At 51.6% G+C, this 27,890-nt stretch overlaps 4 protein-coding genes and 1 non-coding gene across 10 annotated transcripts; 3 read left to right on the top strand and 2 right to left on the bottom strand.

The window, feature by feature from the left end:
- Positions 1–1,327: 1,327 nt before the first annotated feature.
- Positions 1,328–4,387, bottom strand: LOC426456. 2 transcript variants are annotated; one of them, XM_003641884.6, is made up of 7 exons: positions 4,189–4,387; positions 3,409–3,729; positions 2,976–3,227; positions 2,856–2,903; positions 2,651–2,764; positions 2,454–2,500; positions 1,328–2,245 (listed from the first exon to the last, which is right to left on the bottom strand). In XM_003641884.6, exons 1-7 carry the CDS (start codon positions 4,247–4,249, stop codon positions 2,123–2,125), a joined length of 966 nt encoding a protein of 321 aa, XP_003641932.2. In that variant the 5' UTR covers positions 4,250–4,387; the 3' UTR covers positions 1,328–2,122. The 2 variants fall into 2 exon arrangements, with proteins under 2 accessions (XP_003641932.2, XP_004944101.2); XM_004944044.5 differs by having other exon boundaries at positions 3,424–3,729.
- A 3,411-nt stretch (positions 4,388–7,798) lies between these two features.
- Positions 7,799–13,762, bottom strand: CIAPIN1 (cytokine induced apoptosis inhibitor 1). Of its 4 annotated transcripts, none has more exons than XM_046899396.1 (9): positions 13,472–13,762; positions 13,188–13,350; positions 12,241–12,393; positions 11,394–11,470; positions 10,842–11,010; positions 10,579–10,652; positions 10,149–10,264; positions 9,556–9,625; positions 7,799–8,986 (listed from the first exon to the last, which is right to left on the bottom strand). In XM_046899396.1, the coding sequence occupies exons 2-9, from the start codon at positions 13,342–13,344 to the stop codon at positions 8,876–8,878; spliced, it is 927 nt and encodes a 308-aa protein (XP_046755352.1). In that variant the 5' UTR covers positions 13,345–13,350; positions 13,472–13,762; the 3' UTR covers positions 7,799–8,875. The 4 variants fall into 4 exon arrangements, with proteins under 4 accessions (XP_046755352.1, XP_046755353.1, XP_046755351.1 ...); XM_046899397.1 differs by having other exon boundaries at positions 13,497–13,762; XM_046899395.1 differs by having other exon boundaries at positions 13,188–13,369; positions 13,727–13,762.
- Positions 13,763–13,780: 18 nt separating this feature from the next.
- On the top strand, positions 13,781–20,023 carry COQ9 (coenzyme Q9). 2 transcript variants are annotated; one of them, NM_001198605.2, is made up of 9 exons: positions 13,781–13,876; positions 14,244–14,415; positions 14,921–15,056; positions 15,399–15,541; positions 15,766–15,850; positions 17,027–17,131; positions 18,847–19,002; positions 19,300–19,353; positions 19,899–20,023. In NM_001198605.2, exons 1-9 carry the CDS (start codon positions 13,813–13,815, stop codon positions 19,932–19,934), a joined length of 951 nt encoding a protein of 316 aa, NP_001185534.2. In that variant the 5' UTR covers positions 13,781–13,812; the 3' UTR covers positions 19,935–20,023. The 2 variants fall into 2 exon arrangements, with proteins under 2 accessions (NP_001185534.2, XP_046755350.1); XM_046899394.1 differs by lacking the exon at positions 19,899–20,023 and having other exon boundaries at positions 19,300–19,863.
- On the top strand, positions 18,710–18,819 carry MIR6709 (microRNA 6709). Its single transcript, NR_105580.2, has one exon. It is a non-coding gene; the product is annotated as a microRNA 6709 (primary transcript).
- Positions 20,024–20,126: 103 nt separating the features above from the next.
- POLR2C (RNA polymerase II subunit C) lies at positions 20,127–27,839 on the top strand. Its single transcript, NM_001293302.1, is given in 9 exon segments — positions 20,127–20,250; positions 20,460–20,509; positions 20,947–21,015; positions 21,132–21,184; positions 21,307–21,435; positions 22,464–22,515; positions 22,986–23,154; positions 26,225–26,299; positions 27,010–27,839. Coding segments are annotated over 9 exon segments (828 nt in total). The 5' UTR covers positions 20,127–20,164; the 3' UTR covers positions 27,155–27,839.
- The last annotated feature ends 51 nt before the right edge of the window (positions 27,840–27,890 follow it).

Below are 27,890 nucleotides of genomic sequence, written 5' to 3'. Positions count from 1 at the left end.
TCCTGCACGGAGCTGTGGAGGAACGGGCCGCTGGGTGAGCAGCTGGCCGGCGTGTGGGGCTCGGGGGGAGTGGGGCTCCAGCAGGCCGGAGGCCGCCCACCCCAAGAAAAGGGGGGGTGTCACTGTATGTTGGTACTGATACCTTTTCAGGATGGCCAGAGGTATTTCCCTGTAGGACCAATAACGAAGGCTTTGTTGCATAAGGTTATTCCTAGGTGTATTATCTGGAGATGGTGTGTATGTTAAATCCCTCTCAGATTCTCCACTGGAGCCGAAGTAGGAAGGACCCTATCAAGTGCTTCTAACTGCACACGTGGCAGTCGAGGTGAAAGGGTTGGTCCCGTGGATACGCCATACCCGTGTGAAGAAAGTGACTCAGCCACACTGGGCTACAGAGATGAGAGGACCCCTTCGACTGGTGCTCCAGAGAGGACAAAAGAATGACAGCGTTTAGGGGATTAATGGTGGTAGTGATGGGGTTGTTAGTAGGAAGGGACCCAGAGGCATTACACAGCATGGATGCTAGGACTCACCTGGGCAAATCAAACCAAACAAGACTCCTTTTGTCTTGCATTACAGTCTGCTACAGATCCTTTCCGAACATGCCTCGCTGGGGTACCATGGGGTTTTCAATGGTCTGCATTTCAAAATTACGTGGGAGACAGGGTGGGACTAACTGCTAACCTCACAACTCTATGTAGGATGATAGGAATAAGTCCAGGATCCACTTTATCCTGTCCGGCGTTCAAAGCAAACACTGGGGCAGAGGATGCTTTACGTATGGGAGTTAGAGTTAATAATCTGAACGTCAGCCGTTCGGACCTGGAAGAGTTGGGTTTACTGGGATCAGTAGTTACACTGACCGAAACAGGACAGGGAGTCGTCGTTTTCATTTTGGGAGTAAGATCATGACAGAAGCAGCCTTAATGGTTGGGTATAAGGGCAAGGCAGAGCTGGAATTATGGAGGTTCATGAGCAACAGCTCCACCTGTACCTGTGTGTCTGGGAAGGACTCTCCCTGCGATGTGGAAACAAACAGTGTATGTCGATAGTGTTCGGCGTGCGGTACTACAGAATCGTGCTGCTACAGATTTCTTACTACTTGCTCAGGGACATGGTTGCACAGGTCTCAGTGGAATGTGCTGCTTTAATCTCTCGGACCATTCAGAATCCATACATAAGAAATTAGAAAGAATGAAGAATAACACGCAACAGATAACAGCTAATGTCAATCCAGTTCTGGAAGAGTTAGGGGGATTATTAGGGGAGAAATTCACCAGTTGGTTACCTAATTTTGCATGGCTTAAGCAACTCTTTATAGCTTGCATTATTATGGTATTTTTGTTTATTTTCGTATGCATTGCAATGGAGTGCGCACTGTGGTTGTGTAAAAGTACTGGAAGTAGTTATGAGGAGTGGAAAAGGCACGAGCTATGACAGAAAACAGAAAGTGGGGGCTATTTCAAGCCCCCGCTCTTTCGAAATGGAATGGCCTAGCAAAAGAATTTGCTAGGTGGAAGGAAAGGGGGGACTGGAAAAGGGGGGATTTGATTCAAATTGATTCCGCTTAATGGAAGAGGGTTTGATTTTTGCAATTCTACCTGGACGGTTTAGATTCTGCTTACATCCCACAGGAGCATTCTGCTGTGGTGAGAAAGACATAGGTACCAGACTCCTTGTCAGCAAGACAATGAGGAAGAGTGTTTACTTCATCCCAAGGGACCACCAGATGGGGATGCGACCACCCGGAGGAGAATACAAAGCATGTGCCAGAGGGGAGGGACTTGATTAATGAATATGGAGTGGGGTTCAACGTAACCTATTAAATATGTATGAAGTTGACTTACAGATGGGTAACATTTCTGCGGACCGGTATGCGAGTTAGGAGGAGCTATCCGCCTTGCATCCAACTCTGCGCAGCGTTGATTAAAACGTACCTGATTTTATAACTACTTTGTGGTTATATGGAGTTTGGTTCCGCAGGCCACACTGACACGAGCGAACGCCTGGTTTTGAAGGCTCACAGCATGGCAGCCGTGCCATGAGCTGCTTGTCCCCCCTTTCCCACTCTTCCTGCTGACAGGCCTTCCCTTTGCAGAGCAGCGTGGCCATCCTCGGCCCTCTACTTCTTTTGCAGCAGTTTTATCTCCGTGTACACCACTTCTGAGGCCTCAGGCATCACCCCTGACCTGTCAAAGATCAGCTTTGCATACGTCACATCCTCGGCCTGAGGTGCTGGGGGAGGCTGCAGAGGAAGACAGCAGTGAGCGGAGCCTTTGGCTCTCCGTTCTGCAGTGCCCAGGGACTGGCGTGAGTTATTTCCCACTGTCCAGGAGGGCCTGGCTTGTTACGGAGGTCTCTGGAGCCCCAGAGCCCTTTCAGCTGGCATTCGCCTGCCAGGGCTTTCTGTTGGAGGGGAGGACGTGGCACATGGAAAGCTCCCGCTGCCTTACCGTGCTGAGCTGACTCATCTCTGCTGCATGCTTGCTTTCAGGAGTTCCTAAAAAAAAAAGATAACATTGAATGTTGTTATTGTTAATGCAGAAAACACCCACGTGGCTGGGGCTTCCCACAGCTTGTTTTGCCCAAGAAGCCCATGGAGAAGATGCTCCCCAGCTCCCACAGCAGCACAGCCCAGGCTCAGCCTTACCTTTAGCATTCCTTTGGTTTCTTCTGCACAGGCACACCAAAATACAGAGCAGGAGGAGAAGAATCACCACCACTAACCCGGGGATGGCGTACATGTAGACGATGGCTATGAGATCTGAGGAGCACAGGAATGTGTGTGAGCTGCTGTCCCCACAGCAGGCTCCAGGTTTGGGCTCCAGCTCCGTCCCGGAGCCGTGCTTGCTCACCTTGCCGGGTCTGAGGCTCACGGGTCGGAGAGGTCTCGGGGTCAGAGCCTGGAAGCAGGGACATGTGTGAGCACCCAAGCAGAGGCGTTGGCACCCACTGGGAGAAGCGGTGTCACTTACTGGGAGCCATCCCTTGGGTGGCATTCTCAGTGCCTGTGAAGCTGCTGCTCGACACGGTATGCACGGTGGGCTCTGCGCTGGCTGCGTCCGTGCTGCCATGGCTGTTACTGTGATGTACCTTGCCGTGCTCCACAGGGTCACCAGGAAGCTCTGGGCACGTCCACCACCTCACGTGCATGGTCATATTCTCTGCCCAGACCATGAACATGCACAGCACGATGCTGGCTGAAGTTTTTGGCTGGCCACCTAACTCTGCAGGAAACAAAACGGCGAGTGGCTGTACCTTGCAGCAGATATATCCCACCGGCACGTGCTGCCCACAAAACATACATTAAATAACTCTGCCCCCCTCCAGCAGCTGCTGCTCCTGAGCCTCTGAGATGGAGTCGCATCCCACCCAGCTCACACAGCCCGCTCCCTATTTCTGGCTCACCCCCGCCGTAGGTACCGGTGGCCTTGTGGCTCTTGCATGGGCAGTTCTTGTTTTTACCACCCACACAGCGTGAGATCCTCATCTTGCATGTGTAGTTTCCAGCATACTTTTCGTCCACGCTTGTAAAGGTGAGGTTGGAAAAGCCATTTTCCTTGTGTAGAAGAACCCCCATGTCTTCCTTTATCATCTTCTTTATCTTTAGCTTGCTACACCACTCCACTTCCTTGTCACGGCTGTTTGGCACCATCTGGGGCAGACACTGAAGGGTGAGATCTGACCCTAAGGACACGACGGCTGTGTTCGGAGACTGGTGAGTGAGTCCTGCAGAAAAAGAAGCAGGGAGGTTGGGTTTGTGCTGTGAAATACCCACATCCTCCTTGTGAGGCCCTGAGGATGCCAGCCCCAGGCAGCAGGCTGACTTCTGCCCCAACCCTTCGGTGTCCCGGTGGCCAGGCACAGATGGTGGTGAAGGCACCGGTGCCTAAGGGGAGTTAAAAGCTTCAGGAGGAGCACAGGGCAGGCAGAAAAGCAGAGGCAGCTCTGTCCCAAACCTCCTGCAGGTGCGTTATTGCTGCAGGGATAGAAGAGCTCAAAGAAACAGCAGCTTCCCTGCGGGCAGTCTTGGAGGGGCCGGTGCTGCAGCCCTGCGATCCCCCTGTGCTCCCAACAGAGCTGAGAACAGATGCACCCAGCTGCCCACAGGTCCCCAGGCAGCAGCAGTGCCCCACTCACCCCCACCACATCCCACAGGCAGGATGAGGGCACAGCGCCTGCACTTACCAGCAGATGGCCAGGCAAGGAGCAGTAGGGACAGGATGCCCTTCACCGTGGGGGTGCTCATGGCTCCTTCCTCGGCCACTGCTCCAGAAGACCTCCAGCATCCAAATCACATGCAGTGGAGGGGTGGTGGCTGCATCCTCCCAGCACCAGTGCAGGCAGTTCCTATTTCACACTGAGGCTCATTCTCTGTTTGGGTTCCTGAAATGAGCTTCAGCCCGGTTTCATCCCCTCGCTCTGCTGCTTGATTCCATCTATGGTCTTGTCTCAGCCACGTGCCCTGGGCTCGTACACAGACACGCCACAGCCCACCACGTGTGCTGCTGGTTCCACCCCACCACTGCCCATCCCCAGCACAGATGGGTGAAGTGCACAGTCCTTGGGCACAGGGAGGACCTCCCCATCCCCCACACCCCAGGGCCCTTTCCGAGCAGGGGACAGATCCAGCAGAGGAAGTGATGCTCCTGCTGGCCATGGACTATGTTAACCTGCTGTCAGCAGACGTGACCCCACGGGAGCAGCGCCTGCTGTGCACCCTCCTACCCTCCTCCCAGACATCAACATCAGCAATCTTTCTTCTGTAGGTCACTGAATGTTGTCCCAACACTGCGGCCATCAAGCTGACATGAACAGCAAGCTGTCCTGGTGGGTACCAAGTTGGCCACGAGCAAGCAGTGTGCCCCAGCTACCAAGAAGGCCCACGGTACCCTGCATTAGGAGCATTGCCAGCAGGCTGAGGTGACATGAAATACACAGAAAGAGAACTGGCCCTACAATGGAGCCCTGAGGAACCCCACCAGTGACCAGCCACCAGCCTGATGGAACCCCATGTGCTGTAACCCTTTGGATCTGACCCATCAGCTCACCCTTCTCATTGCAAAATAATTGAGAGAGGTCCTGCAATGACATCTTAGTACCCTGGGATGAATGCTGACCTGCTGCTCACCTGCTTGGCCTCCTACGTTTTGGAACCTCCTGTTCCTGCGCTCTCAGGAGGTGGTACTTAAAAAGTGACCGGCTCTGATGGATGCTAAATTGTAAAGGTACACAACGAGTTAAAACCAAGGAGGACTGCAAAAGGTTCTCTGCTTGTGTAACTCTATCAACAAGAGGAAGGCGAAGAGAAGGCTCTGCCTGTTGCTTCACCAGGAGGAAGAACCACAAAGATGTGACCTGAGAGAGTGGAGGCATTCAGAACACTGCCTCCATCTCCCAGCTGAGCGTGGTGGGGTCGGACACAGAGGGGGCACACAGCAGCAAGTCAGAACCAGGGAAGACCCCAGTAAAGAAGCAAGCAAGAGGTGGAGTTACTTACCATGAGAACGTGAGGAAATGGCTGAGATAACCTGTTGAAATCTCGAGGGCTTTGGCAAGGGCAAGCAGGAAACACGGGGAACTGCCTCTGTAGATTGGGTGTTTTAAAATCCGGAACAGAGCCTCAGAATTACAATTCTCAGAAAGATGCCATCGCATGGGACACAGCACATGCATGAGTGCCCATGTGAACGTGGGGTGATAATGAACACAGTGCCCTGCTCCCTGCATGCTGAGGAAGCAATCTATCCGTGCCCAAGAGTGGGAATAGCAATGGGAACCCCTATGGGATGGAGTGGGGAACGGATCACAGTGGGGAAACCCAGCCAGAGCAAAGGGAAAAAAATGTAAATCAAAGCAAAACGAAAAGCAGGAGGAAAGCTCCTGAGGTGTCTGTGGTTGGTATGCAGAGAGGAAAGAAAGCAGAAGAGAGTTTGGGGAAGAAGAACAGGAAGATTGAGGGAAGCAGAGTGGTGAAATGGTAAGAGGAGGCAGTAAAAGGGTCAGAAGGGGAGGAGGAAAATGGCTCAGGCCAAGGAAGCCGTTGATTCATAGAATCAAACTCGCTTAGATTGGACCTTCGGGATCGATGACTCCAACCATCCGCCTGACCCACTGAGCGCCAGCACTGCACCACATCCCTCAGTGCGCCGTCAGCTCGTACCTTAAATACCTCCAACGGGAACTTCACCACTCCTGTGGGCAGCACGTTCCCATGCCTGGCCACACTCTGAGAAGAAACTGTTTCCTGGAAACCTGCACATCTGATGCCCTGGAAACGGGGCACAAAACCCTCAGACGCCCCCAGGTTCTGCACAGAGGGCAGCCACAGCAAGCCAGACCATTCCCACGTCCCCAGGACAGCGGTGCCTGCCACCAGCCCCGCTGGTGCTGACAGGAGGAGCTGACAGCACTGGGCTTTGCCGTGCACCGGGACCTGGGGCAGGAGAGACACTGGAGGGAGGCAGCAGGGCAGAAAAGCCAGCAAAAATCCTCAGGCGAGGCTGGAGACTGGAAACCATGCAACCGCAGCAAGCCAGGCAGGAGAGAGGCATCCATGCACCCACACCGGGGCTTCTTCCTGCAGCTCCGTGAGCTTGCTGCAGCTCCATAACTGGAATGGTTGAAGACAGGCAGTGAATTCCCAGGGCTTACTTCATACGGCTTGGCTGCTGTTTTCCGTCCATCGGATGAATGGGGGTTTTAATCTTTGGGCAGAGCATCCCACCCACCTGCAGAGAACCGTAGAATCAAGGCTGGAAAAGACCACTAAGCACCAACCCATCCCCACCATGGCCACTAACCACGTCCCTCAGTGCAACATCCACCTTGCTCTTCAAAACCTTCAGGTTTCCAAGGGAAGGGCACTGAAAGGATAAATACTCCTCAAAACCAGCTTGATGGCAGTATAATCCCACCCAGCAGATATCCCACTGCCAAAGCCTGTCCCCATTTGAGGGCCTCTCAGACAGCAAAGACAAGCAATGCCGTCTGAAGGGAACAAGATTATACAGTCTTAACCATCATTAACTGAACTCTGCAGTATCTGAAAGTGTTTCCAGCTCGTTTAAATTCCAGTCCCGTGAATCATCGTGAAACAAAAGCCTCTGCCACCTCCTCCCTCTCTTATCTTATTTGCCCCTGAAAGGAAAGCAGAGCTCGCTTTAAGGTCTGCCTTTATCTGGGACTTTTCCCATTGAAAAACTCAGCTCCTGGCTTGGAAGGCCTGCTCTACTCCCACTGCTCCAGGAGACAGCATTGCAGGGGCCCATCTCTTACAACAATCTTGCCCATGAAAGGATCTATACCAACTTCGTCAGATAGAGTCATATTTCTCCTGACCAACTCCTTGGGAGTTGTTCATTAAGAACCATGGACTCAGGAGGAGGGCGAGGAAGGGATGTTGGAGGTCACTCTACCAACCTGGCTCCCAGGTATGGAGAGTACAATATAGTGCACAGCAGCATCTGCCCCTGCTTTGCACACCTCAGGGACTCCCTCGTGCTCATGTCAGCCTGCGAGCCTCCTTACTCAACCAGAAGTAAGATTGTTTCAGAAATCTATTTCAAATTAAAAAGTGAATCTCAACATCTTGATTCCATTCTTCCTAACGGGGACCGTGTATGAGTCAAGCCTTCAGTGGAACAATTCTTGTAGCACTTCAAGATGCACTCTGCAAGCACACGTTGAAATGGTTCCAGAAGTGCCCAACGGCCCCAAGCTCAGGGGGGTGAGCAGAAACCAAGTAAAAGGAGAGACACGTTTAAAATGCCACTAATACCAGTTCTGACACAAATGCTTGATTATTGGTCACATTTATTTTAAGAACAGAACAGCTTTTCATCCCAGATCCCTACATGAGTTTATTGTGCAACTGAGGAAGGACAATGACAAGAAGTCACATCCTGTAGAGCAAGTTGTGTTTTCCTCCTCTCCTTCCGTGGGTGAGAAGCAAGCCTGGCACAGAGCACCACGAGCTCCCTCATCCTGCACCTGCGAGGATGCTTCATGAGCAGTAAGAATGCAAATAAATAAAGAGTAGTCAGTATCAACCAGAAATTAAGTTATTGCTGTGTTCTTACTTACTGGACACTGCGGGTAACTCACTTGATAACCACCAAGAGAGGTGAGGGTCTCAGACTGCCCTTGTGTTTTTGTTGGTCAGAGGTGGGGGAGGACAAGGTTAATTTTCTCCCTGCCTTAAGGGCAGCAGTTATCTCAGTGGGAATGAAACTTTGTTATTCTGATGAAAACAGGTGATGGAGGGGGATGGCACCCCCAAAACACTTGGAAATTCATCACGCCTATCAGAGTTTACCAAGGAGTACACAGCAAAGAGTACTCACTGCTCCTGATTTGCAGCAGGAGCTGCTGAGTAACCTTCACCCACTAAAGAATTTCAGGTTCAAATTCCGAAAATGTAAAGGAGCCCAATGTCACCCTGAGAGCTGAGCCACAGCTGCTGATGCACAGTGTAAAACCGGGGCAAGGAGCAATGTGGGCTTGGGGAAACACTGGTGAGGCTCTTGCCACTACACACAAGGTCAATCTGACACAATTCCACTTCCCTCTGTTGGTGGGACATGCTGGGACGGCCAGCGTCTCAGTATCAAGTCAAGGCAGCTACAATGAGGCTTAACATTAAGAAGTCTAATACACAGGACCACTGGCCACCACGGATTATCACCTAGCCCGAAGTTGATTACGTGTGATGAGCTCACAGCAGTGTCACTTCCCACGGCGTGCCTCCCCACGAGGAGTATTGGCCAGGGAGCATGAGTTTGAGAGGATGAGGAGAACTGTAGGAAGAACCCCTGTATCTCAGGGTGATGGAAAAGCAGAGAGGTCCTTCTCAGGACATTCAGAGATGACTTTCTTAGGCATCATGCAGCTGGTTCTCTTTCAGCAGGATCTTCTCTCCAGGCTTGAAGGCAGGCATCCCCAAGTAAGGGCAACTGGCACAGCGGAATGCATCCCCCAGGTAGCACTGCCAAGAAACAGAAAAACACTTTCTGTCATCATTGCAATTCTCAGTTTTCTCTTCTTGTTATGTTCTTTCCACCTAGAGACATTACCAGCTCTGCAGCATATGCCAGCACAGAAACCACCTCCCTTCCACCTCCTCTGGGCACATGCTTGTTGAGCAGGTAATTGAGCTGGTGCAGGGCAATGCACTCACACAGAGGAACCAAGTTCCCAGCCCAGCCCTGCAGAAGGGCAGCTCTGCCCTACTGCGTGCTGGGCTTTGGCAGCTCCCTAACTGTAACCCCGTAAGGTGATTTTCCCCAAGGAGACCACTGGTTAGCAAGTGAAGCACAGGGTCACTGTCTACTCTGACTCCTGTGAAGGTGGCACTCGCACTGTAGGCACACAACAAACTAGTACAGAGCACATGGGCTGTTCTAAGAGGTGAGATGGTAAAGCCAGAAGCTCTGCAGAAGCAGGTGGTATTTTAAAAGCAGTAAGCTGCTTTAGGGAGCAGTCATCAGAGAAAACTGTTCTCAGACACAAACTGCACCCTGCAAACCACAATATACAAACAAAATGACTATTTACATTTCCACAGGCAGATTTGGGCTGCGAGCTCTTCTTCTCCTGTTCCAGCTCTTCAGCCAGGCCACATGTGCTGTAGAAAATAAAGAAGTCACTTGCATTGTTCTGATTAAAAGCTATGAGTTACAATCCCTGTTCCAAAACTGCTCTCATGCAACAGCCCTCACTTTGTCACACGGCACAGCTGGCCCTGGGACTCTCACGCTCTGCGCTTTGTTCTCCAACACCACAGTTTGGAAAACAAGTGTTGAAGCACCCTCCTCCAGCTGAAGCAAGAGGGAAATGACTCTAAAGCAATTTGCCACATAAACTATTCCTCCTTAAAATCAGTGGGAATAGGATTTGAGTGCAGGTTGCACGAACTGTGCAGCTACCTCTGAGAAGACTGCTGGTCATACCAGTATGGCAGTTTGCAGCAGCTCTGGCATAGCTAGCCAATCCTCACTGTTTGGATTTATATTCAAATAGCCAAGATAAGGAAAGGACACAAACCAAATGAATTATGCTTTCCCACAATCTTCTTTAAAAACATGCAATTCTAAGGTTTCAATGCTATGAGTTAAGAGGTACACTGACATGCTAATCCCAACACTGACCAGTTCTTGCAGGCTTTCTTTTTGCCCTTTTCTTTGCAGGAGGGAGCTCTGAGAGAGGCTGGATCTGGCTTTTTCAAATCCTCTGAATCCAACAGCTCATCAGAGTCTAAAAGATCCTAGAATATACCATGGAGGAAAACACACAACAAACAGACTTGTTAGTAGGGAATGACATTGTTGTTACATTCATAGAAACACCACTCATTGCAGCACTAGCACTGCAAAATTCACTCTCAGCAATGCCTTCCCTCAATTCTCACCACACCTGTGGGCACCCAACACCTCAAACAGCAGCTGAGAAATTTTGCCCTGGGGATGCTTTTCTACCTCTTAAGTTGTAAAGCTTCCCAAGAGGAATGACTGAAACTAGCTAGAGTAGAAAAGAAGAGAGAAGGAATGACAGCAAAGTCTCACAAATAAAAATGGATACCATCTCTTCATCATTCATATCACTGGCAGACAGCGTCCACAGCTTAGCAGTAGCTGGGTCCACAGAGGGTTTTCCTGGATCCAAAACAAAATAAGAAACAGTAGGTACCCCAGCCACTGCCCCATCTATTTCCAGCAACTAGAGAGTTCAAACAACTTTGGAAAGCCCCATTCCACAGCTATTTATGTAGCACTCCCTACCACAGGGATGCTGGTCACTTCAGAGGAGGGCAATTCCCATGTCCAGCATACGCCATGCCTTACCTGAAGGACTTGTTTTCTTGGCAAAGGATAGTTTGAGTTGACTTGAAGATCCCACTTCAAAATTGGGTTTCCTGCCTTCTATCTGAACAATGAGAAGGTCATTGCCTTGGTAGCCCAAATGCTCTCGGACTGACTGGGCCTCCTCAGCGGTCAGAGGTTCCTTTTGCAGCTGTAATGCAAGATCTTTGGTTACTCTCACACTGAGCCACCTTATTTCAATGCCACATCCACTACTCCTGTGAACACAGATAATCAGTTGTGTCTGGCTCCAGTTGCTTATCCCTCAGAACAGAGGAATCAGTCCCAGCTGCAGCGCAGCACAAAGGGCTGATCAGCGTGGTGTGAACCAGCAGGCATGATAAAAGACAGGTTCCCTCCTATCTTCAACCCTGAAGAATAACACCAGCTTTGGAGTAATTAAAGACTGTGGCAGACAGCATCCATGAACATTCACATGAGCAGGGCAGCTAAACACCTTGCTACCCATCAAGTCTTTGTCTACTTTTAGGTAACAGCAGGAGAGAATTCTGAAAGCAGTAAGTACAAAAATACCTCCTTCACTTCCACCAGCCCAGAGAGAGTCAGAGCTGCAGGGAGTTTGGCTGCTGTCTTGATTTGGCTGTTGTTTTCTGGAAGACACAAAAGCAGGAAATAGCAAGAGGGAAGAACAAGAACGGTGGTGACTGAAGAACAGATGTGGTACTTGAAAACCTGGAAAAGCAAGAGACCTTTACAAAGAAGTACTCAAACCATAGCCCTAAAAACGGGCCCTCTCCAGTAAAAGCAGGAACAAAACAGAGCAGCTTGTTCATTGGAATAGTGGCTTGAGGACATAAAGTTGGTTCTAGCTCCAGATCTGTTCTACATACACCAAAACCTTCCTCAATTCAATTAAAACCCATTTTAAAAGGAAAGAAAAAAAAAGACAACGCACCAAAACCACAACACAACAAAATCCCCCGAACACTTTCACATATTGCAGTGAACAACTCATGAATTTTTCAAAACAAGCTGCTAAATGATTGTTATACTCAAAACTATAATACTCCAGAGCCTTGCTCTAGTATATAGTCTAGTCTAGCTATTAGTCACTGTTTAATCCAAAGTTCATTACAGGCTTCTTCTCTTGGACACCTTCTCTTAATAGACCCAATTGTACTTCATTCCAAGTCCACCAAAATTCCAGCCTGACAGATGTGCCTTCTGAAATAAGACACTCCATCTACTCCACACTTTACATGACTTAAACAAGATAAATCCTTTACTATTCACACTAGCATTTCAGGATAAGGAAACTCTCTGAATGTCAGCCAGTGTTCCTGCTGCCTTTCATTTCAGCCTAATTCTCACAGGAATGTCTTTGCTGCCATGAAAGCAAGGCTGATGCAGATTCTCTTACCTGATTCTGTAACCACGGGTTCTTTCAGGAGGACACGACCCCCGGGCTTAAGTATCCGAGCTATTTCTGCCAGTACCTCTGCACTGTGCTGCGCTGTGCTGCCTGGTACCACGCCAGAGAGAATCACATCAAAACTGGACTCCCTGTGAGCTGCTGCAGAGGGAGAGATGAAGACAGGACGATTTTACTACATACACACTCATAGATCTTTGCTTAATGATCAGCTCTACTTCTCCCCTCATCTCTTGTATCTATGTACAACAGCAGTAACTGAATCATTAAGGTTGGAAAAGACCCCTAAGATGAACTAGTCCAACTGTCTACCTGCCACCAATACTGCCCACTAACCACGTCCCTAAGTATTACATGTCCACACTTCTTGAACACTTCCAGGGATGGTGACTCAGCCACCTCCCTGGGAACGTGTGCCAGTGAATCACTGCTCTTTCTGTGAAGATGCTTTTTTCCTAATAACCAATCTGAACCTCCCTGGTACAACTCAAAGAAATTACCTTTCATCCTATCACTGTTCTCTGGGAGAGGGGCTGGCTCCTCCCCTCTCCACATCCTCCTCTCTGGGGCTGCAGAGCCATGAGCTGTCCCCTGAGCTCCTCTTCTCCAAACGACCCATTCCATTCCCTGAGCTGCTCCCACAGCTCTGTGCTCAGACCCCTCACAGCTCTGTTCCCTTCTCTAGACATGCTCCAGGGCCTCCACGTCTTTCTTGTAGTGAGAGGCCCGAAACTGAACAACACTTGAGGCAGCTGGCTGAAGACATCAGTTATAGGAAGCACGAGCAGGGAATACATCTGGTTTTGCTGTATCGCCAGCTGTGAGAGTTACCCATGGGTGCTGTCAGACTTACAAACCAGGGCACAAGCGAGCTCAAGAAGCAGAAGCACATTCTCCTTTTAAGGCACATAGTGAAAAACTGCGATCGTTCTTACACTGACACAGCTGGTTGATGTTCTCCACGGACACACGACTGTCGGCTCCCACCGAGGCCTGGACGGCGTCCACCAAACCCTTCAGTGCTTCCACCGGCGAGGAGCTGTCCCAGATGACGGCCACGCGCTGCCCTGGGGCGATGCCGTACTCCCCCATCTCCACCTGGCCGACGGGGAACACACTGTGAGGGCCAGGAAGGGCAGTGAGAGCCACACCAACACCGCATCCCTCAGCGCCACATCCCCGCAGCTCCGGGACGCCTCCGGGGACGGGGACTGCCCACCTGTGGGGGGACGGGGACTGCCCACCTGTGGGAGCACAGACTGCCCCCAGGGCCCGGCCCGGCCCTCCCACGTGCAACGCGAGGCCTCAGCGCCTCCCGGCCGGCCCGGTCCTGACAGAACCCCTCCTCCGTGGGGCAGAAGGGCTGAAAGCTCCCAAAGAAGCGCCCTCTGTGAGACTGGCGTGGACAAAGAACAACCCAAGGTCACCCCTCCACCTCAGAAGCCGCAGCCCGCCGCTGAGGCGCAACTCTCACCTCTATCCCGCTCGCCCGTCGCCCTCGTCCCGCTCTGACGTCATCACGCACCGCCCCTTACGTCACCGCCGCTGCCCGCTTCCAAGATGGCGGCGGCGGCGGCAGGCAGCCTGCGGCGTGCGGGCTGGCGGCTGTGGCGGGGCCGCGCGGGTGAGGGGGCGCGGCGAGCGGTGGGGGGGGGGGCGCGTGCACGCGTGGGGCCGCGAGCGTGGCCGTGCGTGGGGCGGGGCCGGGGCTGGGCGGGGCAAGGTGAGGTGAAGGGCAGCGGCGCGGTGCCGCAAGGGGGCGCTGTGGAGCTGCGGGGTCTCCCGGCTTGAGGCGCAGGGGCTGCGCGTCACTGCCCGCCGCGTTCAGCGCCCCGCCTGGGTGCGGCTGTGGGTGCGAGGCGTGCGACCAGCATACAGGAGGGGTTGAAGCTGGGTGATCTTTGAGGTCCCTTCCAATCCGAGCCATTCTATGATTTTATGACTCTACCTTGTGTTGGAGGGACACGTCCCAGCCCCGATTTCCCTTTCAGGACTCAGGTGTCAGCTGTACGCACCCCAGCAGGGCTTCCGTGCCTCGGCCGCGCTGAGAAGAGCCTCAGAGGAGCAGAGGAAGGAGCCGCCATCACCCTCCTCACAGCAGCAGTTCGACCCACAACAAGCAGACCCGCGCCCGGAGCAGGAGGCGTGGAGCCCAGGCCCCAGGTATCCCACCGTCTGCAGCACTCTGTGTCTCTCTCTGTATGCTGCCTGTAGAGTTAACGGGGCCTTGGCCTCCAGCAGCTGTTGCAGTGCCAATGCCACCATCCATCACGGAGCTGGGGGAGCACCAGCCCACACTGCTGGATTTCTGTGTAAATCCGCAGTTGTGGTGCCTGTATGCGTGTCACTAAAGGCCCTGCTGGAAAAGCCCAGAGTTAGTTTAGTAGTTCTTTTGTGTTGTTTTCTTTACGAAGTGGGTTATCTGAGGCCAGTTGGTCTCCAGGTCACCATCTGGACTGAGCCTTCCCTTATTTCCCTCTCCTCTAACGGTGAAGGGGCATTAGGAATCCCTTTTCTGGGAGGGAGAGGGAAGGATTTTACAGGAGAAGGTGAGATGTCTGCTGTGAGCAGACCCTGGGACATGTCCGCACACAGCGAGCAGCTGGCAGAGCCCAGGTTGCTGTGTGTGGTGGTGATGTTCCCTCACTGTACCAATGCCTTCTCATAGTTACACTGGCCAGGACGGCCAGGAGTCACAGGACTATGAGAGCGAGGAGCAGCTGCAGCATCGAATCCTCACAGCAGCGCTGGAGTTTGTGCCTGAACATGGCTGGACGGCAGAAGCCATTGCAGAGGGAGCCAAGGTATGTGGGAGAGAAGCAAAGAACCAGATGGAACCGAAGTTCAAAGACAGCCAGGCCTGCATGCTTCCCCCACATACGCTTGGGCCGTGAACCCCATTCAGCAGATGGTACTGGGCAGGAATGAACCCCAACTGATGCAGAGTAGCACTATCAGAATTATGCTGAGGCACGACGTAGTGATCCTAAAGAGAGGAAAATACATACAGAAAGAGCTTTTTAATGCAGTATTGTTTTGTTTAAAATCATATAACATCACGTGCAGAATAAATACAACATACTTCCTAGCTGGATCTTGCTTAGCAGCATATGACCTGGTCTGTGCTTCTTCCCTTTTCCCTGCAGACTCTTGGTCTCTCTGCTGCTGCTGCAGGGATGTTTCACAGCGATGGCAGCGAGCTGATCCTGCACTTTGTGTCTCAGTGCAACTCCAAGCTGTCTGACCTGCTGGAGGAGGAACAAAAACTAGTGCAGCTGGGCGAGGCAGAGTGAGTATTGGGTATAAAAAGACACCTTCCTTGGCAGGCACTAGCCATCCCAGACACACTGGATACTTTTAAGTAAAGAATGTCATTTACTGATGACATTCCCCGATGGAGAGTTGAACTACAGGCGTGGAGAATACATAATACTTTGCATCTCTGTTGCTGAGGTGGGAAAATGATTGATCTCTCAAGTTGATAATTGAGTTTAACTTGGATGTGCTTTGTAGGAAGAAGCCTACGAATCAATTCCTGAGAGATGCTGTGGAAGCCAGGCTGAGGATGGTGATTCCATATATTGAGAAATGGCCACAGGTATAAAATGAATATAAAAGTTATCATTTGTGCATGTGCATTTTGAATGCCCTGTGGCCTTCAACATAGCTTCCACCAGAATAGGTCAAGGTTGTAAATGAAACCCTCTCTGGTTTCAAGTGATTCACAGCCTTTAAGAGGACAGCACCCCTGGAGGAAGGCAGTCTCTTTAGAACAACTATTTCTTGCCTTTCCAGAAAGGCAAACCTGTCCGTTTTTCACTCCACCCATCTGGGATCCCCAGGGAATAACACTTGTGTGTCTGCTCAGCTGTAGTTACAGTGTCACTGCAGTGTCAGGCTCCCTGCAGCACTGTTCTAGCAGCACTGGGATCATCTGATGATTGTAAATGCAGAACTACTGCTTTGTTGCAAGAAACTGCCTGCTTACTATTGCAGGTGACAAACCTTTGACAACCTGAGGATAGCTCTGTGTACTGGGAGGCCTCTATGCTTCAGAATTCATATGGAAGTTTCAAGTTATTCTTCACAAGATCAGAAGGGGATTCACACAGTGACAAATAACGTTCCCAATCTTGGGCTGCAAAGGTCACTGCAAAATTAGCCTTTCTTGCCCAGTGTCACTGCTGGCCTTTGGGTGGCTGAATCCAGCTCTCCTCGCGGAGAGAGAAGATAGGATTCATATTTTTTGTTACAGATTAGCATAGCTTGTCTGGTGAAGGATGTGGGTGGTTTGTGACTCTCCGGGCGTTGTTAGTATTTTCAAAGGCTGCAGGAGCTCAGGAGGGCCATTATGGCTGTCTGTTCTGCCCTTCATAGCTGGTTTGAGTTCAAAGTCAAATTTGGAGAAACAAGAGGTTTGACTCCCTCCCCGCAGGGACACAGCACAGGGGTGAGTCATCTCGGCCTGCGCTGCGTTTCTGTGCCTTGAGAGGCAGCTCAGGGAGCCAACACAGAAACATTCGTGTTGAGCAGGGAGCTTGGGCTCCCAGAGAGGGCAGGTCATGAGCTGAGCTGCCACGCTCTATGCTCTGTGCAAGTCTTGCTGCTTGGAAAGACCAGTGCCAGTGAGCAGAGCATGGAGGGCTCACTGGGGGCTGGAGGCAAGTCAACAGCAACAAGAAAAAAGACAACACAGCAAAGAAACACTGGTCTGTTTTCATGCAGCATCCTCCTCTCTTTGACTCTTCCATTTATCTGTGTATTTCTTTCTCAGGCTGTCAGCATCCTATTGCTCCCACATAACATCCCTTCGAGCCTCAACCTCCTCACCAGCATGATTGATGATATATGGCACTATGCCGGCGACCAGTCCACAGACGTAAGTCCTTGCACCTTGCAGACAGGCTGCTTCTGCCCATCTGCACCTCAGGAAAGTGACAAGTAGAAACAGGCATTGAGCTGTGTCTCTCTTGCTACAATCCATTCTTTGAATGAAGGAGATGCTTTCAGAAGTCCCCAAAAGTCTTCAGAAGCAATACTGTAGTTTACAACAAGATTTAGAAGCCAATAGGGTGAATTATTTCCAATGGGAGTTGTGCAAATTAAAAGGAACTGCTTTCAGTTAATCAGTGCTCCTTTTGAGGAAGACAGACAAACTTGTTGAGATTTTGAGACTAAGAAGTCAATCCAACTCAGTTAGCAAGCAGTTGCCTCTTCCAGCAACACTGACAGACTTGACTTGAAAACTTTAAAGAATCTACCTAAAAATACCAGTAGCTTATTAAAGCTTTCATCTTTCTGGCAGGGAATAAAGGGAAATTATAACCTTAGTTAAAGCAATTAATACATTATTTTAATTCATATTGATGTAGGGAAAAGCTGCACGAACCATTTAACAAACTACTTTAATAAACTTCTTTTATTTGAGTATGAAAGAGAAGTTACTGCAGGGGAAAATAAATCAGAGGACAAAAAAATAAAAGGAATAATCTAGAAAAGCTGAAAGACTGTGATTGCATCAGGAGCTGTAAAGCCTTTGTGGCTTATGAAGGTCAAACAGCCTCAGAGTTTCCTCACTGGAGTGCTTTTGTGGGATGCTGCACAAGGAGGAGGAGTGTGGTCTCACATGCACCGGAGATCCAGCTGCAAATGGTGACGACTCACATCACCACATCACAGTCTGTGAGCTGTGATGCAGACAGCAGAGCTTTCCCTTTGACTGTTTTCAGAACTAAATTAGTGCTTTCATTTTCCTGTTGCATTCTAATCATGAATGGAACAGCCAGTATGTTCTTCTAGGTACTCGCATATTTTAATCGCTGTAATGAAGGAAGCAGCAAATGAAGTTGAAGACCTGTTTTTAAAAGCCTATATACATTTTGTCTGCCGGTGAATCTGGAGCAACTGGAAAAGCTGAACAGTTGGAGTTACCTGTGAATTTTTGCCTCGTGTAACCTATTGTTGTAATACATCCTCCAGCACTGCTGCCAGCGGCGTACTGACACATTCAGTGACAGAGCAGGCAGTACCGGTATTCCAGTGATAGGATTTGGGAAAGGTGCATCTCTGCTGCCTTGCACAGTTCTGTCATCACTTTGTCCCCTTTCAACACTTCTGTGCCTTGTACAAACTGCACTTGGAGTTCAGTCCTAACCACAGCCATCAGATCTAGAATCTGAGCGTTGCATCTCCTGCTAGCAGTCTTTGAGGCAAAGATAAACCCTTGCACAACGCAACCAACCAGCTGGGTATGTTTGCTGTAGGTGCACGCTTGCAACCAGAAGCAGGTGGTGGCAATTGTGTTCTGTGGTTTTATACCCAGTACTCACTACCTCTGCCTGGTGGCACAGGAGCAGCTGTGCTGTCAGATGGCCGTGCTGGCTGGCAGCCTGCTGCATCACAGAGGCGAGCTGCAGTTTATCAGGAAGGAATGTGTCATCCATCCCAGGGCTGTTTACTGAGCGGTTCCTCTGACCAGAGGCAGCCCGGCTGCTAACAATGAGGAGATGGCGTGTTGTTTTCCCTCGTGGTTCTGCAGGGCTGCTTTTGCGATCTGCGCTCAGCTCACCTCTCTCTCAATCCGTGCCCTTGCAGTTTAACTGGTACACTCGTCGGGCTGTGCTCACTGGCATCTACAACACCACAGAACTGGTGATGATGCAGGATACATCCCCTGACTTCGAGGACACGTGGCGTTTCCTGGAAAACAGAGTAGCTGATGCCATGAACATGAGCAGTGCAGCTCAGCAGGTAACGCTGTGGGCCAGGTACCCCCATGTACCAACGTGTGCGCAGATAAGGCAGTAATCGCTTATGTATGCCGTAGTAAAATAACATGTAGGTGCCCCTCTTTGATCTGATGATTAAGAGTTGTGTGTTTCCAGGAAATCCCTTCCTTGTTTCTTATCTTTGGGTAGCCTTTGTCTGCAGTGCTTGGCTTATATCAGCACCTTCCTGTAGCGAATACATACTTGCTGGCATTGCATCTTTGTGTTTGGGTACCCACAAGTGTAACCACAGAGGAAAGCTAATTCTCCTGTCTCCTAGGTACAGTCAACTGGCAAAGCACTTGCCCAGGGCCTGATGGGAGCTGCAGTTACTGTAAGTAATGCCGAAGCCAGCAAGGCTGCGAGGGCAGAATTGTTATGCTCCCTTCCACGCTTAACACTGGTGTGTCTTCCCTCCTGAATCTAAGTTACAGCATGAAAGGAAATTGTTCTTCGTAGCTTAAATACATGTAAAGATTGTCTTGGTAGTTTGGGCCCAGATTGCTTTTCTGTGCTGAAGAAAGTTGTAATACAGCATAAAACGAAGTCCAAAGCTGCAGGATGAGCTCGTGATTAACAACACACGAAAGCCAAACTGCCCGACACATAAATGAGACCTCATTTTCACTGTCTGAAGCAGCTCTCAAGCATCCCTCCCTCCACCTGCAGTTATGGTGGGAGCATTTCCAGCACAGACAGAGGGTTTGGGCGGTGCCATGGAGCCAGTATGACTCCAGGAGCAGTATGAGTCCCTTCCAACTCGGGATCCTCCACTTCCATGGGGTCCAGGCCTTTGTGTATCCCCCACACGCCACTATGCTCCCCCCACTGCCTGGGTCACCCCATTGCTGACACGCCCCCATCTCCCTGTCCCCACAGATCACCAACCTGACGGGGCTGAACCAGCGCCGCTGAGGACGGAGCCCCGCACCCCAGAGCTGCACCGGAGCGACGATGGGGCGTCCATTCCCCGCAGCACCAATAAAGCCCCGCACTGTCACCTCTCCACGCCTCTCCTGTGCTTCTCCCGCAGCGGGGTGGGTGGGTCGGGTCCTCCGGGCGGGTCCTCCCGGCCGACAGGGGGCGTGCGCGGGCGGCGGGAGGGCTGCGGCGGCGGCCTAGCAGGGCGGCATCGGGGGGCGGCCATGCCGTACGCCAACCAGCCCACGGTGCGCATCACCGAGCTGACGGACGAGAACGTCAAATTCATCATCGAGAACACCGACCTGGCGTGAGCGGCGACCCGGGGGGGCCGCCCCGAAGCCGGCTGGGGGGTGGGGTGGGAGGGCGCAGAGGGAGGGCCCCGCGGGGCGGTGGGGGCGCGGGGAGGGCTTGGGTAGGCCGCAGGCGGGGTGGGCCGGGCAGGGCGCTGCGGGTGGCCGGGCGGCGGGGCTGGGGCAGCCCGTGGTTCCGGGCACTGAACGGAGGTGTTTCTTGCAGCGTGGCGAACTCCATCCGGAGGGTGTTCATAGCGGAGGTGCCCATTATAGGTACTGGTTTCTTTGCTGTTTGTCTGGCAGTGGTCACGGCCCCTTCTGCTTTCCCCTCGGCGTTGCGTTCAGCCCCGCTCACCCAGCTGGCACCCCGTTCGCAGCGGGTGCTGTTGTTCTCTGTGCCCATACGAACCACTCAGCTTTCAGACAATGGCTTATGTTGGAGGGGGCCTTAACGATCATCGAGCTCCAACCCCTGCCATACGCTGGGTGCCCTCTATCCAATCAGGCTGCCCAGGATCCCTTTCAGCCTGGCCTTGGGTGCCTCCTCCAGGGATGGAGCATCCACAGCCTCTCCGGGCAGCTGTACAGGGCCTCATTGCCCTCTAAGTAAAGGATTTCTTACATCTCATCTAAATCTCCCCGCTGTTAGATTAGAGCCATTCCCCCTTGTCCAGCTTGTTGTTCTCAGCTCATTTTGTTCTTCCTTGCAGCTATTGACTGGGTCCAGATAGACGCCAACTCCTCAGTGCTCCATGATGAATTCATTGCCCACAGACTGGGTGAGTGCTGGGCACAAGTTGTCTCCAGACTGCTGGAATACCTCTATCCCGAGGCTGCTTTTCCTCTGTATTCCCCTCATCTCACCCAGACGTGCCTCATTACCCTCTTTTCACAGGTCTCATCCCACTCACCAGCGATGACATTGTGGATAAGATGCAGTATTCCAGAGTGAGTAAAGCAAAATGCCTTGGGTGCTTGTTTTGGTGGTGGGTGCTTGATCTGATGGGAAATCCTACAGATTCTTGCCGAGAGCAGTCTAACATAAAGGCTTTGACCCGTGTCTGTCCCAGGACTGCACATGCGATGAATTCTGTCCAGAGTGCTCTGTGGAGTTCACCCTTGATGTCCGCTGCAATGAGGACCAGACTCGGCACGTCACATCCCGTGACCTCATCTCCAACAACCCCCGTGTCATTCCGGTCTGTGCAACCTCTGCCTGTCAGCACGTCCCAGGCTGGGGTGGCTAATGTGTGGGGTATGGAGAAAAGAAGGGTTTCAGGAACATCTCATACTGCCTTAAATCCTCCCTTAGAATATCACAGGAGCACAAAGCAGGAACATTTGCAGAAACAGAGTTGTGTGCCATTGTCCTCCTTTTTGTTGTCTCAATCTTCACTTGCTGTCTGATGACGTCTAAGCCAGTACGGCCTCGTTAAAGCCTTACCCTGCACCCACATCTCATGGATGAGGCAGCCTATTTATCTTGCCTTGTACACCAGGAGCAGGTGCACTTACGTCCTCCTGTTGTGCTGCTGCATCCTTCTGCCTGCGTGCTGCCAGGGCTCTGGCAAGGTCAGCCCCTTCAAAGGCTTGGCAGGAGCCCAGAGGCCCAAAGCTTTCTGATTCTTGGCTCTCAGTGCGGCAAGGTGTGAGGAGCTTGGGCCAGGGCACCGCTGCCAAATGGCTCTTGCCCAGTCACCTTGGGGAGGGTTGGCAGAGCCAAAGCAGAACAGATGCAAGGGGACTTCGTGGAGAGTGTCTCTGGAGGGGACACTCTGAGAGGGTCCTGGAGGGGCCCTGCTCTGAGTCTGCATCCAGAAGTCACCGCAGCCTGGGGGCTGCTTCTGGTGGTGAAGTTTGTTCCGGTGTGCCTAATTAAAGCAGTAGATACAGCTTGCTGTCTCTTGCTTTAGCTGTGGTGCTGCGAGTGCTATGCATCATCTTCCAGCAGTATCATGGGTGACTCTGAACTGTTGCAGAACCAAGCAGCTGCACCAGGCACAGGCTGTAACCCTCTCTATCCTGTGGAAGAGAACAGTCCGGTGAAGCAGGATGTCACAGACTGAGTTGCAGCTCTCTAAATTGCCCCAGTTTCCATTAAATAGGGTGGGCTGCGTTTGTTGCTGAAAGTCATTCTGCAGTGGCTCTCTGCAGTCTTGTTTTGGTAGGTAATGCAATCTGTGAGGTTGGCATTCTCATTAGTTTCCTTGCTTTTGTTCTCCTGCAGGTGACTTCTCGGAGCAGAGACAACGACCCTAACGACTACGTGGAGCAGGATGGTAAGTGGCCTTCAGCAGGGAGTAAGAGCTGCAGGAGGAAACGGCTCTTCCTCTCAGTCTCTCTGAACCCATCCTTTGTTTACTAGTTGTGTAAACCTGGAGCTGACATCTAAAACTGGCAGCTGAGAGTCACCAGCATCAGTGGGGTTAGCATTTTATGTTATTAAACAAACATTTGTCCTGTGTCAGAGAGCACTGCTCTCTCCACTTTTGAGAGCATAGAGAACAAAAATGCTAAGTGCTGCAGAGTATACTTGGGGGCCTAAGCTGTGCTTTTGGGCATGCCTGCAACTCTTGTACTTAGTAGGATGTCCCCTACCTACTCTGGGGACATAGAGAGCCCCTCTAAGAATCCAAGCAAGGCCTGTTTCCTGGTGACATCTTCCTGGGCGCTAATAATTTCTGCCTTTTCCCTTGTGCGATCACTTCTTCTCATCAGCCTTCCCACACTGGCATGTGCTTTTCTGTAGACATCCTGATTGTGAAGCTGCGGAAGGGCCAGGAGCTGAAGCTGAGAGCCTATGCCAAGAAGGGCTTTGGCAAGGAGCACGCCAAGTGGAACCCCACAGCAGGCGTAGCCTTTGAGTACGACCCAGACAACGCGCTGAGGCACACGGTGTACCCCAAGCCAGAGGAATGGTATGTCACAGTTGTGGTATGTGATATGTCAAAGCATGTGGCCTGGCTGGCCACGTTGGGGGTGAGAGATGTAGCTTTAAGGCCAACCTACAATATCCACTACTATGGCAGCTGTAGAACTTGAGTCTGACACTCAAGGGCTGCTGAACCTAATTGCTCGGGTGTCTCTATTCTTTGTTTCTGTTTCGCTGCTGTTGGCCCCCTGCAATAAACAAAGGCTGCATCAGTTAGGAAGGACTTGAAAAGATTTCCCAGGAGGCATTTAGCTTCCCCCACCCCCTGAAGAGCTCCTACACAACAGTCAGGTGCTGTGTGTAGGGAGAATGAAGAGCACCTGAGTAACGGATAAACCAGCCACTTAAAGCTGATCCAACCACCCACTTGCATTAGAACCTGTGCCACAAGGAAGGCACGTGAGGTATTAGTAATTGGCAGTTACTAGACCTGTTACTCACCAACACTGATGAACTAATTGGAGAGACCAAGAATAGTGACAGCCTCAGCTGTGCTAATTGTGCCCTCATGGAATTTGTCATCCTGAGCAAGAAGTACAGTCAGGCCCCTGAATTTTAGGAGAGCAAATGTGCAGTTTCGTAAGAAATTAATGGGTGGGAACCCCTGAGGAACTGCCCTCACAGATAAAGGAGCAGAAGAGAGCTGGCAGCTCTTCAGAGATGTTTTTGTTAGGACACAAGAACTCTTAATTCCCATTTATAAAAAAAAAAAATCAGGAAGGCAGGAGGCCAACGTGGCTGAGGACCTCCTGGTCAAAGGAAGGAACTACATGGGCAGTGGAACCAGGGACACGTATCCTGGGAAGAAAATAGAGGTGCTGCAAAGTTGTGTAGGGATAGGCATAACAGCAAAGGGACCAGTGCAGTAGGAGGACATGACAAAAAGAAAGAGAAGTGCTCACCTGTCTCTGAAGATGTAGGCTCACAGTAGAAACTCCACAAGGGAGATATCCCCAACCAGAGATTTTTCCCTAGCGGCAGTCAGCCCCTAAATGAAGTCTAAGCAAGGTGCAGCCAGGCTCCACCCCTTCCTATCACTCAGCTGAATTGCCTTCACCTGTGCTCCCAGGGCTGACCAGGTCCTTTCTCCAGGTGCTCAATCAGTGGTTCAGGCCGTGACTCAACAGTTACTGCACGGTTGGGAAAACTAAAGAAGACGGGGACTTGGCTGGATAGCCACATTCAAAGAGTTACAGTCAACACAGTGTCCAAGCAGAAAACAGTACAGCTTCGAGGCAGAAGGATGGGACTAGGTGGTCTTTAAGGGCTCCTTTGAAGCCAAACCGTTGTATGATTCTGTCATTTCAGCCCAGGGCATAATTTGGATCACTAAGCATTGCTTTTTCTTGTACAAACTCACGTCTCAGTGACCACCCAGCAGAAATGCTGCCATCGAGCACGCTGGAGTCAGCAGCAGAGAGGTACCGGGTGCTTCAGCCAGGGCAGCAGCAAGCAGGAGCTAGGAGGGACAGCAGATGAGCTGCCGTGGCTGCAGGGCAGCAAGCAGAGCTGTGCAAGGTCAGGAAGACCTCGATGCAGGAGCAGGATTTGATGCAGGGACTGCAGAAGCCAGGGGGAACAGAAGCCTGAGCAGAGCTGCAGCTGGACAGGAGGCTGTGCAGCAGAAGGGACTCAGCAGGCTTTCCTCCTGCCCAGGCCCTGCATTGCCAGGCTTGAATCCAGAAATGCCTGTCATTCTTCTTCGCTGTCCACGTTGAGCCTGCACACTCAAACCCATTGCCTTGCTTATGTTGCCCCTTGCTAAGGCAGCTCTCAGTAAAGGAGCTGCTGAGAGCAGCAGTTAGCCTGTATCCCACACCTCCAGCTGTCTGCCGGGCGTTTTCTGTCACGGGGACTCTGCCCAGATTCTGAGATCTGCCCGCAGCAATCCCGGGCCGATCTTACTGATGGAAGGAGCAAACCCCAAAGCTTGGCTTTGATGGGCTCTGTAGGACGTCTCCATGGTCTGGTTCAGTCAGTCCAGGTGGGGGTGGGCCAAGCAGGCTGCTGCTGTGCAGTATCTCTGTCATGAGCACATCAGAAGTGTTGGTGTGCAGGACTGGCCTCGGTCGCCATCACTTTGGGGGCAGAACTGGAGAGCTTTGTAATTGCCAAACGATTCATGGCCGGTAAATGGCACCGAAATTTGGTTGATTGTCTGGGTTGGAGGCTGGATGGTTGCAAAGCAGGAACGTCTCTGTGGTGTGGAATTTCAAATCAGGATTTGAAATAATTTTAGGCTTCGTTGCGGTGCCTCAAAAATTCTCCGGTTTAATTTGTGTAATGCTGGATGTTAAGAAGTGACAGGTTGAGCCCGCGTCCCTCTGCGGCGAGGCGTTACCTGTCTGGGTGGCCCAAGGCAGTGCTGATGCAGATTCCTTTGTCTGGTGGCAGACTGGGCTGCGTCCTCATGAGCCTGGCGTTCTGTGCAGTAAGCTGGGTACCTGGAAACAGCTCTTGAGAGGTTCTTGACAAAATCCGTGTCAAAGTTAGAAGGACTTGCTGTTGGAGCGGTGTGTTCCCTGACGATAATGGGTTTCTTTCCAAGTTCATCTTGCTCCTAGTGAAGACAATACAGAGACAAATACAGAGACATTTGCCTCTGCTATCCAAGGATAGTTATTGTTTTGGTTGTGGTTTTACATACTCGCTGTGTTTTGAGGCTTTTGGCAGAGCACTGGAATGCAGCTGGACTCTCAAAGCAGACGTCCTGGTGGAAAGAGGTTCAATCTCTGCCCCGTTTTCAGTAATGGATGGTGTGGCAAATAACACGAAGGTCCATCAGTGCTTTATCTTTCCCAGCGGTTTGTTGCAGGTGGAGGTTTTGGTTGGGAAGTGCAGTTTTATTGAGGACCACTGATGACAGGACATGATGATCAGCCTTTCTTGGCCTCACTGGGTCTGAGGGAGGCTAGCAGGAGACCGTGGTGGGCATGGAGTTTCCTGTGCTGGCTTCCCACACTGCTCAAGGCAGAGGAAATAGAAAGGGCTACGTTAATTTGAACTTTTTTCTATGGCTTGATCCAATGCTGACCTTCCCTGCTCTCTGATTCCAGGCCCAAGAGTGAGTACTCGGAGATCGATGAGGAGGATGCTCAGGCTCCATATGACCCCAATGGGAAGCCTGAGAGGTAGGAAGCTGGACGTGTTCCTGCTGCTGGGAGGTGGGGGATTCAGCTGGGTGCACTGCATTTGCTGTTGGTGTGTCAGATATGCTGCACCAAAGTTTGCCAGCACAGAGAGCTGCTGCTCCCTGAAAAGCAGGGCAGGAGTTGCAGTTACGTGGTGATGTGCCCAGGCCTGGCAGGTTTTGCCCTCTGGGGTGCACTGGGTGACTCTTCGGAGTTCCTGTTACCAGGTAGAGCGTTGCAGTATTTGGTCAGGTGTCTTGGAGAGATGGCTCGGGGTGATGCTGAAGACACTGATGTCATCAGCAGTATTATTGACCCGTGTGAGTCTCTCATGCTCTGATTGCTGCTGCTACCCTCTCTTCCAAGTGATATGTGCTGCAGGAGTGCCTGCAGCCAGCCAGCCAGTCAGTCTTAGCTTCCCTGTGCAGCTTTCACATCACATAGCTGAGCAGAGAAAATCTCACAAGTGCTCTTGTATCTTGGAGGGTCATGAGGGCTGCTTTGAGCTCCGTGGGAATCTGTGGCTGCTGTTGAAGCAGGAGTGTGCTGGCTCATGCCCAGATGGGAGCTCAGCGGCGCTGGTGGCTGGGGCTCCCCCCAGATCTCCCTGTGGTGGGTCTTGATGGGCTAGAACTGCTGTGTGGGCGCTCTCTGGTTTTGCACCTCCGTGCGGAGCACTTGGTAACTTTCTCCCTGACTTGTAACCTCAGGTTTTATTACAACGTGGAGTCTTGCGGCTCTCTGCGCCCCGAAACCATCGTCCTCTCTGCACTGTCCGGCCTGAAGAAGAAGTTGAGTGACCTCCAGACCCAGCTGAGCCATGAGATCCAGAGTGACGTCCTCACTATAAACTGAGGTGGCCCTTTGCAGGAGATTGTCCAGGCAGGAGTGATGCAGAAGGTTCCTGCCTCTGCCTGGCAGCACTCTGGGCTGAGGGATTGTCTCCTCATCTCCCTCTGCTTCTCCTGGTGCAGATCTCCTTGTCAGCAGCACTTCTCTTCCCAGAGAAAGCCATGGTGACACGTAGGGTAAAGCAGGAAGAAAGTCTTTGCTGGGGTGGGGATGGGCTTTGTCTCTGAGCCCAGAGTTTTGGACTGTGGTCACGTAGCGTTTGGGACTGGGAAGCGTGTACCTCAGTTACACAACCCTGTCCTGTTTGTATGTCTGTTCCTTAAGTATACTGAATAAAGCCTTAACCCCTGTGTTCAGTCCTCCCTGAAACCTCATCCGGGGCTGCAGGAGGAGATAACACATCATTTAGTTCTCTCCAGTAGACATTAACTTAATGAGACCTGCTTTGGGGGGAGCATTGCTCTGTAACTGCCGATTGCTGCTCTTGACCTACTAAGGTCTATGATCTACTAAGGATGCCAGAACCCCTGCAGCAGGTAGTGCTGTCCCTTACAGTTCCAGCGCTATGTTTAAAGCAGATGTTCGAGGCCGGGCTGCTAAGAGCCACGTCACAGGAGGCAGCGTGGCAGGGAAGGTTGGCCAGGGAGCCTTAGCTGTGTTTAAAGGCTCCTTTGGAGCGGACTCTTCCCGTGTGCTGTGTAATCTGTATGTCGTGGGGCTGGGGGGTGTCTGTCGCTCG

Source organism: Gallus gallus, chromosome 11 (assembly GCF_016699485.2).
Source record: "Gallus gallus isolate bGalGal1 chromosome 11, bGalGal1.mat.broiler.GRCg7b, whole genome shotgun sequence".
In the NCBI taxonomy this organism is placed as follows: Eukaryota; Metazoa; Chordata; class Aves; order Galliformes; family Phasianidae; genus Gallus; species Gallus gallus.
Note: the sequence above shows the minus strand (reverse complement) of the source record. Positions and strands in the feature narration are given on the sequence as shown.